Below are 14,325 nucleotides of genomic sequence, written 5' to 3'. Positions count from 1 at the left end.
ACCTATGAAAGCACGTCCCTGTCAGTGAGGCCACAGTGATTGGCCAGCGGATCCGTCACTGGATCCGCTGTCAATCACTGTGTGGGCGACGCTGGCGGAGGAGGTGCGGGCGGCTGGACGCGGCGATGGTGCGGGCGGCGGCGGTGGTGCGGGCGGCGGCGGTGCGGGTGGCGGGTTGCGGCGGCGGAAATTTACCTTTATCCTGCAGAGTTTGGCAGCGGAGCGGTTCCAGTTTCAAAAATGGCGCCTCAGCGTCATTTTTGAAATTCAAGATGGCCGCCGCGTCATCGCCCCGCCCCCTCCGGCTTATATAAGTCAGCGCGAGGCGGAGGAGAGTCAGTCCGACGGCAGAGGAGGAGCAGTGAAGAGCTCCTGAAGAAAGAAGACGCCGGAAGTCCAGGCTGGGCGGCGGCTATGCAAAAGAGCTTAGCAGCCGCCGCCCACCGGGTGAAGACGCTGGAAGCCCTGGGGGGGTGGCGCCCCCCAGGTGAAGACGCCGGAAGCCCTGGGAAGGCGGCGGCCACGCAAAAGAGCTTAAAGGCCGCCGCCCCCAGGTGAAGACCCAGTTTAATAAAGCTTATTTTCAAGACGTGTGGTGTTTTATTTTAATATTTTCTTTACAGGTGGACTACAGGTGCCAGCGGGCCCTTTATGTCCGGGCATGCTGGCACTTGTGGTTCTCCAAGTGCCAGCATGCTGGGGCAGGCTTGCTGGGACCTGTAGGCTACCTGTAAAGAACAATATTACTATTCTTTGCAGGTGGACTACGGGTGCCAGCAGGCCCTTTATGTCCGAGTATGCTGGCACTTGTGGTTCTCCCAAGTGCCAGCATGCTGGGGCAGGCTTGCTGTGACCCAGTGGCGTAAGTTCGTCCCAGTCGCCCGGAGGCATGATAAATGTTGGTGCCCCCCTACATATAGACATACATACCATATGTAACTATCCGACACTCAGGGTGAACAGTAGCAGCGTGCTCAGGTACCTTTCCCAACAGTAATATAGATACACATACAAATTGGACGCACTCCAAGTCAGTCATTACAATAAAACAGACACCAGCATACCTTTATAGTACACCTACAGTACTCCCTCACCCACCAGCGGGTCTCGATGGAGATGCTTTGGCGCAGCGGTGTATCAATATATTTTAAAAAACACACACACACACACACACACACACGCCTCTTTTCACTTACACATGCCTCTTCACTCACACACACACACGCATTCAGAAACAGACACCCCTTCATATATTTGTAAGGTAGCGTGTACCCAGACCATGTGTGCGCTCTGTACATAGGCCGCAATTCCGAGTTGATCGCTAGCTGCTGTTGTTTGCAGCACAGCGATCAGGCTGAAAATCTGCATTTCTGCGCATGCGTATGGGTCGCAGTGCGCATATGCGACGTGCTTTCACAAAAAACTATGCAGTTTCACACAAGGTTGAGTGACTCTTTCCAGTTGCTCTGCTGATCAGTAAATGATTGACATGAATGGGGTGTTTCTGGGTGGTAGCTGACCGTTTTCCGGGAGTGTGCTAAAAAACGCTGGCGTGTCAGATGAAAACGCAGGCGTGCCTGGGGAAACGGGGGAGTGGCTGGCTGAATGCAGGGCATGTATGTGATGTCAAAACAGGAACGGAATAGTCTGAAATGATCGCAAAGTAGGAGTAGGTCTGGAGCTACTCAGAAACTGCATGAAAATATATTGGTGCAGTTCTGCTAACCTTTCGGTCGCAATTCTGCTAAGATACGCTCCCAGAGGGCGGCGGCCTAGCGTGTGCACTGCTGCTAAAAGCAGCTAGCGAGCGAACAACTCGGAATGAGGGCCATAGTCCTGTAGAAATGCTCAAATGCCTCCTTTAATCCTTGCCTCTCACTTACACACATGCCTCTCACACACACACTCACACACACACATGCCTCTCACTTACACACATGCCTCACACACACATACACATGCCTCTTTTACTTGAACACACAACTTTCCTTAAAAACACACTCACACACACACACACCTCACTTAAAAACATGCACACACAAAACACAGTGCTTCTAACATTTAATAAAGCACCCCCAACTACACCTCGACCCCCGCACCCCACCCACATCTACAAATGTATAACAATTAGATATAATTGTCACATGAATGTATCTGTACTGCTCGTACAGCTGAACTTGAGGCTTAATTCAGACCCTGTCACATGCACGTACGCCGATAAGCGCATGTGCAAGGTCCTAAACTGCGTTCTCTTCAGAACGCAGTTTAAGACCTGGAGGAGGACGGGAACGGGCTGTCCACGCACACGCAGCGGGCCAAAACACGGTGGGCAGCTGTCTGCCTTTGCAGGCTGCATAGGCAGAGGGCTACTCAAACCATGCAAAAGCACCGCCGCTGTGCGATGCTTTCGCATGTCTGCATGCGGGGAAGGGGGGGAGCAGGACCCGGCATGCGGGGTGGACTTGCCCTGTGCTGGGCGTCCCTCCGCATGTCAGAGAAAATGATCGTAGATGTGCGTTTTTTTTGCACATCTATGATCAGGTCTGAATTACCCCTATGATTACATATTGGACCAATGTAATGAGCAACTATATTGGTCATCAATAACAAAATAAAATAAAAACTAATTGCAGCCAATAATTACTAGTAAAAATGGATGATGTCAATGTAATTGGTATTAATTGCCCATGAAGGCATGTATGCAATAGTGATCCTTTTTACCATGCCCCCCCCCCCCCCCCCCTCTGTGTCCTCTTACCTCTCTGGATGGGACCTTTCCCGCTTCACTTGCAAACAGTGTTCAGCAAGGCACAGTACAGTACACCTTCCACCTGCCCCCATACTGTCCAATCAGATCGTCCTCCATGGTCAGACGATTCTTATCTCCCAGCACACTGTCTGAAGCAGATGAAGGGGGAAGTAAAAGTAACCCCTGCAGTGCCAGGTCCAGCAGCCTATGTTTACCTACTGTGTGTGTGCATGCAGAGCATGCAGGGGGTCTGATGTGTTATACATAAATCAGGTGCACTGACACAATCCTTAGGGCTGACGACTCCCACCACATAGGGGTATATGCAATTCACGGCGAATCGCGGCAAATTATCGCCGTTTTTAAATTCGACTCAATTCGACAGGTGAATTCCGGAAGGTGGCTTCCGGAATTCACCATATTCAATGAAAAACGGATTCGCCAGAGTCGCGGGCGAAAATCGGCCGATTTGGCGGATTTTGCCGCGATTTTAAAAAACGGTAAAAAACGGGAAAAGCCCGGAAAAAAAAATGGCGTGGGGTCCCCCCTCCAAAGCATAACCAGCCTCGGGCTCATCGAGCTGGTCCTGGTTCTAAAAATCCGGGGAAAAATTGGCCAGGGATCCCCCGTATTTTTAAAACCAGCACCGGGCTCTGCGCCTGGTGCTGGTGCCAAAAATACGGGGGACAAAAAGAGTAGGGGTCCCCCGTATTTTTAACACCAGCATCGGGCTCCACTAGCTGGACAGATAATGCCACAGCCGGGGGTCACTTTTATGCCGTGCCCTGCGGCCGTGGCATTAAATATCCAACTAGTCACCCCTGGCCGGGGTACCCTGGGGGAGTGGGGACCCCTTCAATCAAGGGGTCCCCCCCCCCCAGCCACCCAAGGGCCAGGGGTGAAGCCCGAGGCTGTCCCCCCCCATCCAATGGGCTGCGGATGGGGGGGCTGATAGCCTTTTGTGATAATAAAAAGATATTGTTTTTTCCAGTAGTACTACAAGTCCCAGCAAGCCTCCCCCGCAAGCTGGTACTTGGAGAACCACAAGTACCAGCATGCGGGAGAAAAACGGGCCCGCTGGTACCTGTAGTACTACTGGGAAAAAAATACCCCAAAAAAAACAGGACACACACACCGTGACAGTAAAACTTTATTACACACTACCGACACACACATACTTACCTATGTTGACACGCCGACTGCCACGGTCTCCGACGATCCGAGGGTACCTGTGAAAAAATGATACTCACCTTCCAGCGTCCAGAGATAAATCCACGTCCAGAGAGATAAATCCACGTACTTGTAAAAAAAAAAAGAACACGCAAATACCCGCTCCATACCGGACTAGAAAGGGGTCCAATGCTTTCACATCAGACCCCTTTCTACCGAATGCCGGGACATCACGTGACTCCTGTCACTGAAGTCCCTTCAGCCAATCAGGAAGCGCTACTTCCGTGGCGCTCACCTGATTGGCTGTGCGCTGTCTGTACTGTGACAGCACATCGCAAAGCCGCTCCATTACTTTCAATGGTGGGAACTTAGCGGCTAGCGGTGGGGTCACCCGCCGGTCAGCCGCTGACCGGCGGGTGACCTTACCGCTAGCCGCTAAGTTCCCACCATTGAAAGTAATGGAGCGGCTTTGCGATGTGCTGTCACAGTACAGACAGCGCACAGCCAATCAGGTGAGCGCAACGAAGTTGCGCTTCCTGATTGGCTTAGAGACCTTTCTGTGACAGCTGTCACTGACAGGTCTCATTCGTGGAAAGGTGTCCCATGTGTCAGCATGGGACCCCTTTCAGTCCGGCATGGAGCGGGTGTTCGGTTTGTTTTTTTGCCAAGTACGTGGATTTATCTCTGGACCATGGCTGGGGTGAGTATATTGATCTTTTCTTTTCAGGTATCCGTGGATTCTACATGGAGAAGAGGACCGATGTCGGCGTGTGAACATAGGTAAGTATGTGTGTGTCGACGTATGAAATAAAGTTTTACTGTCGACGGTGTGTGTGTCCTGTTTTTATTTGGGTATTTTTTTCCCAGTAGTACTACAGGTACCAGCGGGCCCGATTTTCTCCCGCATGCTGGTACTTGTGGTTCTCCAAGTACCAGCTTGCGGGGGAGGCTTGCTGGGACTTGTAGTACTACTGGAAAAAACAATATCTTTTTATTATCACAAAAGGCTATCAGCTCCCCCATCCGCAGCCCATTGGATGGGGGGGGACAGCCTCGGGCTTCACCCCTGGCCCTTGGGTGGCTGGGGGGGGGACCCCTTGATTGAAGGGGTCCCCACTCCCCCAGGGTACCCCGGCCAGGGGTGACTAGTTGGATATTTAATGCCACGGCCGCAGGGCACGGCATAAAAGTGACCCCCGGCTGTGGCATTATCTGTCCAGCTAGTGGAGCCCGATGCTGGTGTTAAAAATACGGGGGACCCCTACTCTTTTTGTCCCCCGTATTTTTGGCACCAGCACCAGGCGCAGAGCCCGGTGCTGGTTTTAAAAATACGGGGGATCCCCTGTCAATTTTTCCCCCGCATTTTTAGAACCAGGACCAGCTCGAAGAGCCCGAGGCTGGTTATGCTTTGGAGGGGGGACCCCACGCCATTTTTTTTTATGATTTCACCGTTCCAGCATAAAAAAATAAAATAAAAATATTTTTAAAAATATATAAATAATATTTGTGCCTCCAAAAAAAAAAAAAAAAGTACCTAATCCCTTCTAATATAAATAGATCTGCTATTCCCCCCCAAAAAAACACAAAAAAAAACATGTTTAAAATTTTTTTATTTGTTTTCACCCTCCAAAGTGTGGCGGATTGAAAATGACGAATTTGCTGTCTAAAAGCACTGCTGTCGAATTTCCAAACTTGAATTGAATATGCTTTGGTCGAATTGCAGCACTTGTATCATTGCAGAAAAGTCGAATTTGCAAAAAGTCGAATTTCAAAAAGTCGAATTTTGAAAGTCCGTTTTTTGGTCGGAAAGCACTGAATTGCATAGGCGATTTTTTTTTTTGGTCAAAAATGACCCGAAATTCGACAATTTTGGGAATTCGACCGCAATTGCATATACCCCATAGAGTATCAGTTCCTGTGCTCCCACCCTGGGCCCTGGCTATAGGAATGGCAGTAAACAGTTAACAGCAGGAGCTGCAGGAGGGGGAGATGAATAGGCAGTGGGCTGCACACAACACTGATCGACTGTGGCCGTGCAGATCAGATGTCAGCTAGTGTGGAGATGTCCCGAGACAGTTAATTACCTGACGCTGCTGAGGTATGGCTTCACTTCTGACCACCCTGGCAGCTCTGTCCGGCCACAACGGCCCCTACACAGCAAATGGCAATGGAAACAAGTGTGCATGTCACATGTTTCCACTAACACGAGCCCAGCAGCTGCAGCTGCAGACACTGCTCCCGTCTAACGGCACCCGGAAGTGGCAGCTAGCTGGAGCCTGGAGCAGATAATAGCTTCTGTGTTGTGTTCCAGCTGCTGGAACGCAAACCCGGAAGCAAGCGTCAGCCGGCCGCGGATGTTTGCATGAGACCGACCTAGCAGGGACTCACATGGTGTCCCTCTGGGCCAACCGCCCCTAGCCCCTCCGTCTGCAAGAATGAGTTGAAAAAAAAAAAAGTAGCAGCGGCGATGATCAGGCAGTGAGAGACGGTGGAGATGTGCCCCCTTGAGGTCAGGAGCCCGGCGGCAGCCGACTCCACTGCCTCCCACAATTCCGCCCCTGCTGTGACCTGTAGGCCACCTGTAAAGAACAATATTAACACACAATGAACCCCACACCCACCGCCACCAGGGGTGCGGGGCATAGCACTGGGCTATCGGCCCAGTGCTGGTTATTGCTCGGGAGGGGGGACCCCATTTTTATTTTTTGGGGTTCCCACTTTCCGAGGAATTCCAACCCTGGGCTGACTGGCTGGGGGGGCAGATTAATGTTATGGCAGGGGGACACCACACTGAGTGTCTACCCTGCTGTGGCATTACTCCCCCTGGCTGGTTCTGCCTAGTGCTGGTTTTACTGATGTGTTGGGGGACCACACTTTTTTTTTTCTTCGGGGGGGGGGGGGGGGGGGGGCTTGTTAGCTGCCAGTGCCTCCCCAACCAGTGACCTCACCGCACGTCACTGATGCATACTGCACTCCCATACCCCTCCATATAGTGCCTCCTACTTACAGGGCATCCCCCTCCTCCATATACTGCATATTATGCACCTCCTCCTACATATACTAAGCTGTAGAGCAGGGGCAGCAGGGACATGTGTGGCAACTTACCAGTGGCGGGAGAAGGTGAATAAGTCAGGCAGGAAGGGGTGGAGAAAGTGAATAAGTCCAACAGGACGGGTTGAGACCCTATGTGGGGTGAGCAGTGTGGTGACCAGGAGGAGAAAGGGTCAGTGCTGGGGCTGCAGATGATGAGGGTGAGGAGAAGACAGATAACTGCCTCTGCTGCATTGTATATACTGCGTGCCACCGGAGGGGCGGGATCCTGGGCTCGCCCCTCCCACACCCTGCACGGGTCATGCCCAGACCCCTCCGTACAGCTGCTACTGGTGTCCTCTGCCCCAAACTGCCCAGGAGCTATGCAGGGACTGGCGAGCTTACACATGCCAGTACTGGTGTATATGGTGCAGCATCATTATAGCCTGCCCATTACAGATATACAGCAAATATATATATGCAGCAGATATACTGTACATATATATATATATATATATATACATACATACATACATAGATTTTGTGTGTGTGTGTATATATATATATATATATATATATATATATGGCTAAGGCCACACACACACGCACACACACACACACAGCACAACAGAGCTCCCAGCAGCAGGACTTTCAGAAACCTGTCAGCACCTGTGTGAGTAGCGCTCGCCCCCCTATAATCTGGCCCTCGTGTCCATCATTTTGACGGGCTTTTAACTAGTCATATATATTTTATTATGTACAGTGATTATTTTGATAAAATGGATATTAAAAAATTACATGTAACAGAGAAAATATCATGGCCAATAGAAATAGATCAATACCAACACAGCAAAGACAAAATGAGATGAAAAGGAGAAAGTGTAAAGCTGGCCCAAGTACTTTGTATCGTTTCCTTGCCCTATAGATATAAAAGGTGACATTGGTGCAATTTTCCCTTTATCTATTTGGTTTATTAGGAGGTGCAGACCATACTTTAAAGTGACTGCTATGCTTTCTTTATCATTGTTATAATTAGCACCCTGTAGGTTTGATATTTTATCTATTCAAAATGAATACAGTATGTAGTCTAAAAACAACCATACTCACTGATCCATCTGTTGGATTAATGGTGTCGTAAGTTTTTCCACTGTCTGAGTCCAAAAACTGCCCATTAATGAAGCACTGGTACGGCATATTCACAGTCATATTGTTCACATTTAATGAAGCCTATAGTGAAAAGAACACATAGATAAAACTAATCATTTATTATTATACTGTATATGTACATTTTACAATAGACATGTGCATATCAGGCTCAGGGCGTGCCCAGGCACACCCTAATGTCAGATGCTTGACAGCAAAGTACCACCAGCATTTCCGACGAAGTGGAGGTTACTATATAAAACACATGATTCCTTTCTATTTTACATAATATGAATTACTACTATGTTCCATTAATATCGTCATAGGTACTGTAACGGAGGTGACAGGCATGGAGGGATGGAAGACCGACACAATGATATAAGGGGAGACTGGTTGGTTAGGATGATGAGAGGTGATTGATACACACAGTGCTAAACACTCCGCTAGCTCAAGTGGAGCTAGACACGCCTCTCCGTGCAAAGCATACTTTTCTAGATATACTTTGGTGCACACTCAAAAAAAATGTGCTGTGCACGGCACGTCAAATATATTTTAAACATATGACTGTAGTCCATATTTGTTGATTTGATTTCCCATCTCATCTTCTCCAGTTTCACTTGGCAAGGAAAAAAATGTTTGCTGCTGCCAAAGAGATGCTAAGAGTATGGCATTAGCGGCTGCATAGGTGTCTGTCAGATTTCTCCCTGCCATCACAGGCTTCTACCCTCTTCTATATTATGATTGTTTAATAGGCCGATTCTGATTTGGAAGTGAAGCAAAAGAAAGCAAGTAAGTGTGCACCTGGGCAAAACCATGTTGAACTGCAGATGGGGCAGATGTAACATGTGTAGAGAGAATTAGATGTGGGTGGGGTGTGTCCAAACTATACTCTAAATTGCAGTGTAAAAATAAAGATGTCTAACATTTGTGGGCTACATGCAAAAGCAGACAGTATTTACCCTGCACAGAAAAAATATGTATTTACTCCCTTTGCACTGCAGCATGGTTTGCTCCAGACACAAAGTTACTTCCTTTTTTGCTTTTTGTCCATATCAGAATCAATCCCTTTGCTAGTATCCCCAAGCAGGGTGGATGTCTATCTTAAAATGACATAAAATAATACTGTTTCAATAAATGAAAGGTAACAATAAGATCAGTCTCTTTTTAGAAATAAAGCCTTTTTGTAACAATCATAAACAGGTATGAACAGTTTCTACTACATCCTTCCAAAGCATGGTAGTGATGCTGTTGCTATTGCTATCTGCAGATCCGGCCCAAACTAATATGATGCCCTAGGCAAGATTTTGACTGGTGCCCCCTAGCACCGCCACTAGTTCTGCCTCTGACCCTGCACCCCTTTTCTAGCACCATCACCCATAGCTGTCCTCATTTTGGTGCTCCTACCCCCCTATATTTTAAATAGGAACACATTTGGCGCACAGCCCAAAAAAGGGCGTGTTTTTGCTGGGAAGGGATATGACCACACAAAAGTACCCCCAGTTCAAATTATGCAGCACAGTACTACAACTTTATTCATACTTTATCATGAGATAGTGTCCCTTATTCATGTTACATCACACAGTAGTACCACTTTACCTTATATATGTTACTCCTCACAGTAGTGCCCCTTATAAATCACATTACATCACACTGAATTGCCCCTTATTGCTCTTTATTCACATTAGACCACATAGTAGTGCCCTTTCTATACATAGTAGAGCACCTTATACACATAATGCCACACATTAGTAATGCATTTATACACATAATACCACACAGTAATGCCCCTTACACAAATGACACACATTATTAATGTCCTTATAAACATAATGCGCCTTACACATTATGCCAACCTTTATTAATGCCCTTATACACATAATGTCCCTTACACATATGCCACATATTATTAAGCCCCTTATGCACATGACACATATAATACCCCTTACACATATGCCACACATTATTAATGCCCTTATAAACATAATGACAAATAGTGCCCCTTACACATATCCACACTTATTAATGCATTTATATGCATGACACACATAATGCCCCTTAGACATGTGCCAAACCCTGCTGCACAACCAACCCACCCGCACACAGCACTCACAAGGCTGCTAATATTGTGACCTCTGCTTGGATACAGATGTTTCCTCATACATCTTGCCTCAATACGCCATGCAGCAGGAGATGCCTAGCGTGAGTCAGCTGGCAGCTCTAGGCCAGCTCTGCTATCGTCTGGCACATTTTTGCCGAACATGCATCTTATTTGCGTTGCTATGTGACTAGGATGCACAAGCAGCTTCTGCTGATTTAAATTATATGCAGCATGCCTATATCCTGTAATGCAGCATTTCGTATGCAGATACAGCTGCAGTCACACACAGAATATAGGCATGCATATCATTTTAATCAGCAGAAGCTGCTTGTGTCCCTAGGCATTCCAAATGCTCTAGGCAGTTGCCTATTTTGCCTATGCCTAGGGCCGGCTCTGGCTATCTGTAGCATATGCAGTATATATTGTACATTTGCAAGTAGAAGAGTTTTCCCTATATAACTGAAGTCCTCCTAGAAATTTGGGGAATTCCTGACTTAGGTGTGACATGCTACTGAATATCCAGCTATGGTTGGCTGCACACATATTTGCCCTACAATGAAAATTGCATGTTTTCCTGTCGCCCCCATATTGTCCTCTGACAAAGTCTGTGTAAACAATATATTTTGGACTTACTCTAAAGGAGCTTTAAATTATATTAAGTTAAAACACATTCCAGAAGCCTAAAGCTGGGTACACACTGGGCGATAGATAGTGAGGCAGTCGGCAGGTGTGTACACCAGATATGCCTGTGAATGATATGATGTGAATGATATGTTGCGTCGGCTGTGCAGCACAGTCGATGGGCGATATATCTGAATATATACCAACGCATTTGGCTGTGTCTAACACTTGCTGCAGGGACTGACTACACAGCAGGATGAGCAAATTAAAATGCCCACCCAGCTGTGACGTAAGGAAGACAAATCGAGCAGGTAAGTGAGTATACTTACCCGATTCAGCCGTTCAGCAGGCACGACAGCTGGTCCGCCATAAAGTCTTCCTAATGTGTACCCAGCTTTAATGCAAGCAACCTTCCCATAAGAAAAAGACATCTGACCTGTAAGTGACAGTGGTGCCAGTATAGATTTTATACTGACTTACTCAGGTTAGTTATAAGCTCAGATGACTAGTTATCTGTGTTTAGTTCTACAAATGACTGGGTAAGACTCACATAATCTACAACCAATTCTTCTTTATCTTCTCCTCTAAATTTCCTCACAAACATCTGTATAAAGTCTTGAAAAGTTGTAGCCATGTACACATCTTCATTCTGTAACTCCAATCCACCACATTTCTGTTTGATCTCCTCAACCAACCTGTGCAAATACAAAATGGAGAATGAAAGAACCTCCTTGAGACAAGTTTAGATGGACACCATGCAGTCTGCAGACACCCCAATGAGCATCAGAAGTGACCGTCAGGAAAGGACTGGCAGTGAAAAGGTATATGTATGGAAACACTGCACTCAGTTATGACCAGTCATGATGAGGTACGAATCATAGGAGTTCCATGGGCTGATCTGGCAACTGGAAGCTAGATTCGAGGCACCTGAGGAGAGCTACTAGACACCGGAACACCAGAGGGTGGTATGACTGGTAACATTGAGGCCCTGGAAACAGTACTGAGGAACTACTGGTTTAATAATGTAGAAATTGGTTATTAATGAGTTTTGCGAGTGAGTATCATTGGGACACACTAAGCTACACTGTAGGTGAAAATGGAGGCCATCTTAAATGTCTCTAATCCGAGCATTTTACTGACCTCACAACATCCATAGACGCTGCTCCAGATTTAAAAAAATCGGTAGTATCTTCAATCACAGCAACATTGCTTAGAATCCCCTTCCACATATCCTAAATGAGTAAAAAAAATAAAAAAAAATCACCTTGCGTGATCAGTAAATACAGTATTAATAAAAAATAAAGAGCTTCTATGGATTTATAATTTTGTTAGTGATCAGTCCAATATTTTCCTATTTCAGTCATTGTATCATGCTGCTTGTCCATTTTCTTATTTTTTTAACAGAGAGATAATTATTATATATTCCAGTTTAGAAGAACACAAACAGGCTAACTAACAGCTTACCCTGATCTGAGATTCCATGCTCCTTTCCTCCTCTGTTAGCTCCAAGGTTGTAACATCACCCGCTGAAAAGTAATTTGACGCAGGGATCATTTTTCCATCTTCAAATTGAAGATTTTTTACTATTAACTGTAACGCGAAATAGAAATAAAAAAATACATTTTAGTGTAATGTATGAGTAGTATCTTATGCTCGATAACCCTTTTCCACTTCATTAGGAGTAAATGAGTTTCAGCATTCTGGACCTTTGATGTCCTCCTTTGGACTGTACGAAAATAACTGAAGCACATTGGGGGTCATTCCGAGTTGATCGCTCACTAGCAGTTTTTAGCAGCCGTGCAAACGCTATGCCGCCTCCCACTGGGAGTGTATTTTAGCTTAGCAGAAGTGCGAACGAAAGGATCGCAGAGCGACTACAAAATAATTTTGTGCAGTTTCAGAGTAGCTTCAGACCTACTCAGCGCTTGCGATTACTTCAGACTATTCAGTTCCTGTTTTGATGTCACGAACACGCCCTGCGTTCGCCCAGCCACGCCTGCGTTTTTCCTGGCACACCTGCTTTTTTCCAAACACTCCCTGAAAACGGTCAGTTGACACCCAGAAATGCCCACTTCATGTCAATCACTCTGCGGCCAGCAGTGCGACTGAAAAGCATCGCTAGACCCTGTGTGAAACTACATAGTTCGTTGTAATAGTACGACGCGCGTGCGCATTGCGCCATATACGCATGCTCAGAAGTGGCGTTTTTTTGCCTGATCACTTCGCAGCGACCGAAAGCAGCTAGCGATCAACTCAGGATGTCCCCCATTATACCCTTCAAACTTCTCTATATTTGTGTTTTGATAAATGTAATTATCCCCAGTACAATTCCACTAGCAATACCTGTTTTTGCCTTGACAAAGATAATGAAATATGATGCAGGTTTTTTGAAACCACATACCCTTCAGGCCAGTACCTTGAAATCTCCTATATATTAGCCCAGATCTGTGACTCTGTGCCTCATTTCCTTACGCTGGGTGGAGTCAGGGCGGGATGTACTAATTTCTACCACTGCGGTATCTGGCTAAACGCATTCAGTGTGTTCTCCTCGGTAATAGGATCGCCACCCGCTGCCCGTAGTTTTCTCCTCACTGCGCTTCCTCCTTATCACCGCCGTGGCCACTCAGTCCTGAACTCTCCGTCACGGATGAGCAGCGCTGCACTCCCCCTGTCAGCCGTGCATGCGCACTTGTCTCTGCTGTGTGCCGTTACTAGTGTGCGCATGCGCAACTGACAGGGGGAGGGCAGCGCTGATCAACCGCTATGGCGAGTTCAGGACTGAGTGGCCGCGGCAGTGATGAGGCAGAAGCTCCTCGTCAAAAACTGGTAGACACAGGTGGGCGGCGCAGTCGCATATGATTTGACCATGCCAGTTAAGTTGTTAATTATATAGCGGCATCAAGGGTGGGATGTATCAGGCAAATGCACTACTTACCGCCTGATCTGCGATTACAATTGCAAAGGACAGCTCTTCTGATTATCTAACCAATATGTTTTCGAATTGTAGGAGGAAACTGTAGTAGCTGGAGAAAAATCTTGCAAACATGAAAAGAAGATACAAACTCCACACAGCTTGGGTCCTGGCTGGTTTGATGTCATGACATCTATGCTTTAAGGCAATAATGCAAACTACTGTACCACCACAAGGGCAGGTTCTAGACCTTGTGGTGCCCAAGGCGAAAGTTTCCTCTGGGGTGTGGCTTCATAGGACCGATTCACATTACACCGCACAGTAGTGTCCGTCAGTCACAGTACACCACACAGTAGTGTCCGTCGGTCACATTACACCACACAGTAGTACTCCTTATACCAGGGGTGGCCAAACAGTCAATCATGCAACCAGATGATCGCGATCCGCCGCCCATCGACAGAGGTGAAGAGAGCGCAGTGCGCGCCTCTCCTGCCTGCCGCCGTGCCCCTCAGTCTGGTCTCCGGAAGTGACGGCGGAGTGTATATCTCAAATTAGGCGCCGGTTCATTAGCCTACCAGAGCTCACGGACCGGCGCCTGATTTG

At 47.2% G+C, this 14,325-nt stretch overlaps 1 protein-coding gene across 1 annotated transcript in view; it reads right to left on the bottom strand.

Moving 5' to 3' along the window:
- The window catches only part of ALDH1L2 (aldehyde dehydrogenase 1 family member L2), a 202,984-nt gene that overhangs the window by 105,564 nt on the left and 83,095 nt on the right, over positions 1-14,325 (bottom strand). Inside the window, exons 8-11 of the mRNA XM_063927761.1 lie at positions 12,276-12,401; positions 11,952-12,043; positions 11,362-11,506; positions 8,057-8,176 (exon numbers count right to left, since the gene is read on the bottom strand). Coding sequence (XP_063783831.1) covers positions 8,057-8,176; positions 11,362-11,506; positions 11,952-12,043; positions 12,276-12,401 — 483 coding nt within the window. The remainder of the gene's footprint in view (positions 1-8,056; positions 8,177-11,361; positions 11,507-11,951; positions 12,044-12,275; positions 12,402-14,325) is intronic.

The sequence above is a fragment of the Pseudophryne corroboree genome, chromosome 6 (assembly GCF_028390025.1).
Source record: "Pseudophryne corroboree isolate aPseCor3 chromosome 6, aPseCor3.hap2, whole genome shotgun sequence".
NCBI lineage: Eukaryota > Metazoa > Chordata > Amphibia > Anura > Myobatrachidae > Pseudophryne > Pseudophryne corroboree.
The sequence above is the reverse complement of the archived record's forward strand: the minus strand, read 5'-3'. Positions and strand labels throughout refer to the sequence as shown.